Source organism: Alligator sinensis, unplaced genomic scaffold, assembly GCF_000455745.1.
Source record: "Alligator sinensis unplaced genomic scaffold, ASM45574v1 scaffold290_1, whole genome shotgun sequence".
In the NCBI taxonomy this organism is placed as follows: domain Eukaryota; kingdom Metazoa; phylum Chordata; order Crocodylia; family Alligatoridae; genus Alligator; species Alligator sinensis.
In genome coordinates, this window is record NW_005842755.1 from 169,401 (window position 1) to 173,104 (window position 3,704).

Below are 3,704 nucleotides of genomic sequence, written 5' to 3' on the forward strand. Positions count from 1 at the left end.
AGAAGAGGGGAGGTGAGCTGCCATCACTCTCCCAACCAGCTAGTGTGGGCAACCTGGCTCCCCCATTTCCCGGCCACATGGGCCACCTCCCCATTGCTCAAGCAGTTTGCATTTCCTTTGGCACACCCATACACTCTTCTGACCACACACACCACCCATCTGCAGTGTAGGCAGGCTCTCTTTGCCATATGTGCAGCTTGGACAGTCCAGCACCCTCCCAGCTGCCACAGCAGGAACAAGTGGGGAGGAGAAATGGCAGCTGGCCGAGAGTCTGGGAGCTGCATGTCAACCCTCCAGGGGCTGCATGCAACACATGGGCTACCAGTTAAACAGCCCTGAACGATATCGTGCATTAGAGGGATCTATTACATGCCACAATTTTTTTTTTTAATCTTTGAGAATGAAGCATAAGGAAGTTACATGGGGAACTGTGAGCTCCAGGAGTGGGAGCAGCAAAAGCATGTTCCTCAAACTTTAAATTTCCTTGCTTTGAAGTGTGTGTGTGTGTGTGTTTCTCCCAGACCTCTGTAACTATTTCAGTGAAGATATGGTTTGCCGGACTTTCCGCATAATACAGGATTATTTAACATAAAGGGTGCTGACCCACTATTAACTGATTTATCAATGATCATATAAGACTATACAGAACCAGATATTTATGCTCCCTCAGTAGAGTTTCTGAATGTCTTTGGTACCTGATTTTAAAGATCAGGCAGCTCTCACCAGCACAGATTTGCCAACCATTTCATTTTCTAGGCCTCTCCCTCAACCAAGGCAGGATGGCAGTCCAAGGCAAGGGGCTCACATCGCTGTCACTTTCTAACCTCACATTCCATTCGGTATCTCAACAAAACTTCCCCAATGTTACAACATTTTCATTCATGTTTTGTTTGCTAATTGTGTCCTCCCTAAGAAGCTGCTTATAAAATGCCTTGTTATCTTGTCATTGAGATACGTCGCTGTGTATCCATCCAGCTCTTTGTGCAATGCTTAAAATGATTAAATCCTCAAACCTTCAGTATCTTGCACACAGGAGGATTGTTGCACTGTTCCACTGGAACATAATTATTTTTACTGAATCAAAATCTTAAAAAATTACATTTCAATAAAATCAGAATCCTTCATCCCAATTTAGATTTTTCTTGCAATAAAAATGTATGTGAAAACAAAACATTTTGAAAGGAAAAATGGAAATAATCCTGATAAAACTGAAACTGAACATTTCATCTTTTATCAGAGCACATTTTAAAAACTAATGGTAATTCTAAGAAGAAAACTTGCTAAAGTTACCACATTCCTATGGACAAATTCAATTTGAGCAATGTCTTTTATGACACAAGAAAAGATCCATCAGAAAACTACTGATCCACGACATTGTAGTAGATGGTAGGATATAGGACTGAAACACTTCGGACAGGGAACTAGAAGACAAAACAGGACAAAACTGAAGTAGTTGTGGCCCTCAAAAGGGAGCACATTTTTATTTTGACTTATAAAAGCAATAAGGGTTTGAACACATAGCATATAAACCTACAAAGGCCAAGTTCTTCCTTTGATGTCTGTGGAAATCTACTAACAACAGTGGTCATTCCACTGCGCATCAGGACAGACACTGTTTACTTGACCCAGTGCAATGCAGAATTTCTCCCTCCTCTCCTCAGGTTTTGATGAAGCAAGAGATTATAATGCATTCATGTGCTGCATAAACCAGATACAATTACCAGATAAATCAATACATGTAAGAGGGGGTAAGATTAAAAGCCCATACCTTCCCCTACATAAATATAAGCCTCTATCACCTGAGAAATTACCTGTGGTTGCAAGTGGTAGCAGGCTCCTTGTCCTTCCTGTAAGAAGGCAGGGTAGAGAGGCACTTAACTAAATCAGAGATGCATAAGCTTTCATGAGCCTTAGCTCACTTAACCAGCTGAAGCAAAGCGAGCTTGGGAATCATGAATGCTTATGCACAGTAGTGTATAGGCACAGTTGGGCACCCAGGGCAAAGCTGAAGCAAGGACTTCCAGTTGCCACCGTGATGATCACAAACACAAACACAAAGCACAGCTTCTGGCAGCAGCTGATGTTTTCACCCCTGCCAAGTCAGTGGTTGGGACATTTCCCCCAACTCCTTTCCCCCCTCATTAAGGGGCTTATGCACCTCTAATTTAGGTTGTCTTTTGGGGTGCAGACAGACAAAACATTTTAACTGTTCCAAGAACATCACTGATTGGGAATTGGTTCACAATTACTCCTGGATGGTAGCTGACCACACATACACTGCTGAGGTTTCTGAGTAGAACCCTTACCTTTCAGGGCTTGTGTTGCTGCCAAACCAGCACTAGAGGTTGGTTGAGTACTCAAACAATCAAGCCTTCCAGGGGTCAGAGCTTAGAATTTCCCCGAGAGCCCTCACGAGGGGACAGAAGAAAAGGGGTTGGAGACTAAGGGTTTCCTGGTGCTGTGGGAGCAGGGAATTGACAGCCAGTCTGTTCTGTTAAGTGTCCATTGTGCAATGGCTCTGTTTCCCCGCACAACCACCCAGCGATTGACAGGTGTTTACTGTTATGGGCACAGCCATGCACTCACCATCACCAGGAGGCTACAAAGACCACCTTCCCCAGAACCTGACTACCCCTTACCCAAAATGAGGGTCCCTAGCAGGGAAGTGAAAATGACACAGAGGCTTTCTGCTTCCCCATCTCTGCAGGCACTAGATCCTTGGGCAGTAGAGTCCTGGCTGCAGTGCACCCCAAAGCAGCCCCATTGCCTTGCATGAGTTTGGAGGCATGAGGAGTGGTGCCGGGATGCTCGGAGGACAGGGCAGATGCTAGGCACAGAATGCTCTTTGCCCACTCGTAGCATTGAATTGGTTCAAGGAGGACAAGCTCAAAAAAGTATTTGATATTCCTGGTGTGCTATTAAGATGTTCAGCTAACGTGGCCTGCACGCCTAGATGCTTGGGGTTTAGAGGGTATGTAAAGCATTCAAAGTGTTACATGTTTGCACCTGAAGGCGCATCTCTTCATTGCCTGCGGCCTGACTTGAGGCCAATGTGGCTAACCCCTCTCACCGCTCAGGAGAGGTGCAAGAGAGCAAACCCATGCCAGCCTCGCTTCGCCTTAGGCCTGAGCCCCATACCTTGGAGAAACCACTCCCAGCCTCGAGCCCATGTCTAGGAGCCTCAGGACCTTCAACAGTGGGGCCTGAAGCTGCTAGAGATGTCTCTGAGGTGTCCAGGTTGACCGCAGGTCTGCAAACAGGCCAGATTGCAGGTGTCTAGGGGTGGGTTTGGGTAGGGGCAATGGTGCCTCAGGCAGGAGCCGGCCTAGATGACTAGGGTGGCCATTGTAGAGGACATTCTGGTTTTCTGCTATTCTGCCCTCTATGGATACAAAACCTGACACCTTTATGTCCACTATTTTTCTCTTGAAGAAAGAATTCCCGTCCCCGTTCCCCCCACCCCGTTTCTCTCTCACTTGCAGCCTCACTTGCCGAGGACATAAAGGAGTCGGGTTTCGTATGAGGACAGAGGACAACCGGACTGTCCTCTATGATGGCCACCCTATAGACGATCCCTGCGCCCCTTCCAGCCCCGGTTCCCCGGGCGTTCCCGACAAGAGGCCGCGGGGAGAGACCTGCTCCCGCCCCCACGCAGCTCCAAGGCGGGCTCGCGGCTCGGGCTGTGCCCCAGGTCCCCCAGGGCG

The 3,704-nt window shown here is 47.4% G+C and overlaps 1 protein-coding gene across 1 annotated transcript in view; it reads left to right on the top strand.

Moving 5' to 3' along the window:
- Window positions 1-1,633: 1,633 nt before the first annotated feature.
- Window positions 1,634-3,704, top strand: part of HEXB (hexosaminidase subunit beta) — a 31,499-nt gene continuing 29,428 nt past the window's right edge. The window contains exon 1 of the mRNA XM_014525151.2: window positions 1,634-1,738. Coding sequence (XP_014380637.1) covers window positions 1,634-1,738 — 105 coding nt within the window. The remainder of the gene's footprint in view (window positions 1,739-3,704) is intronic.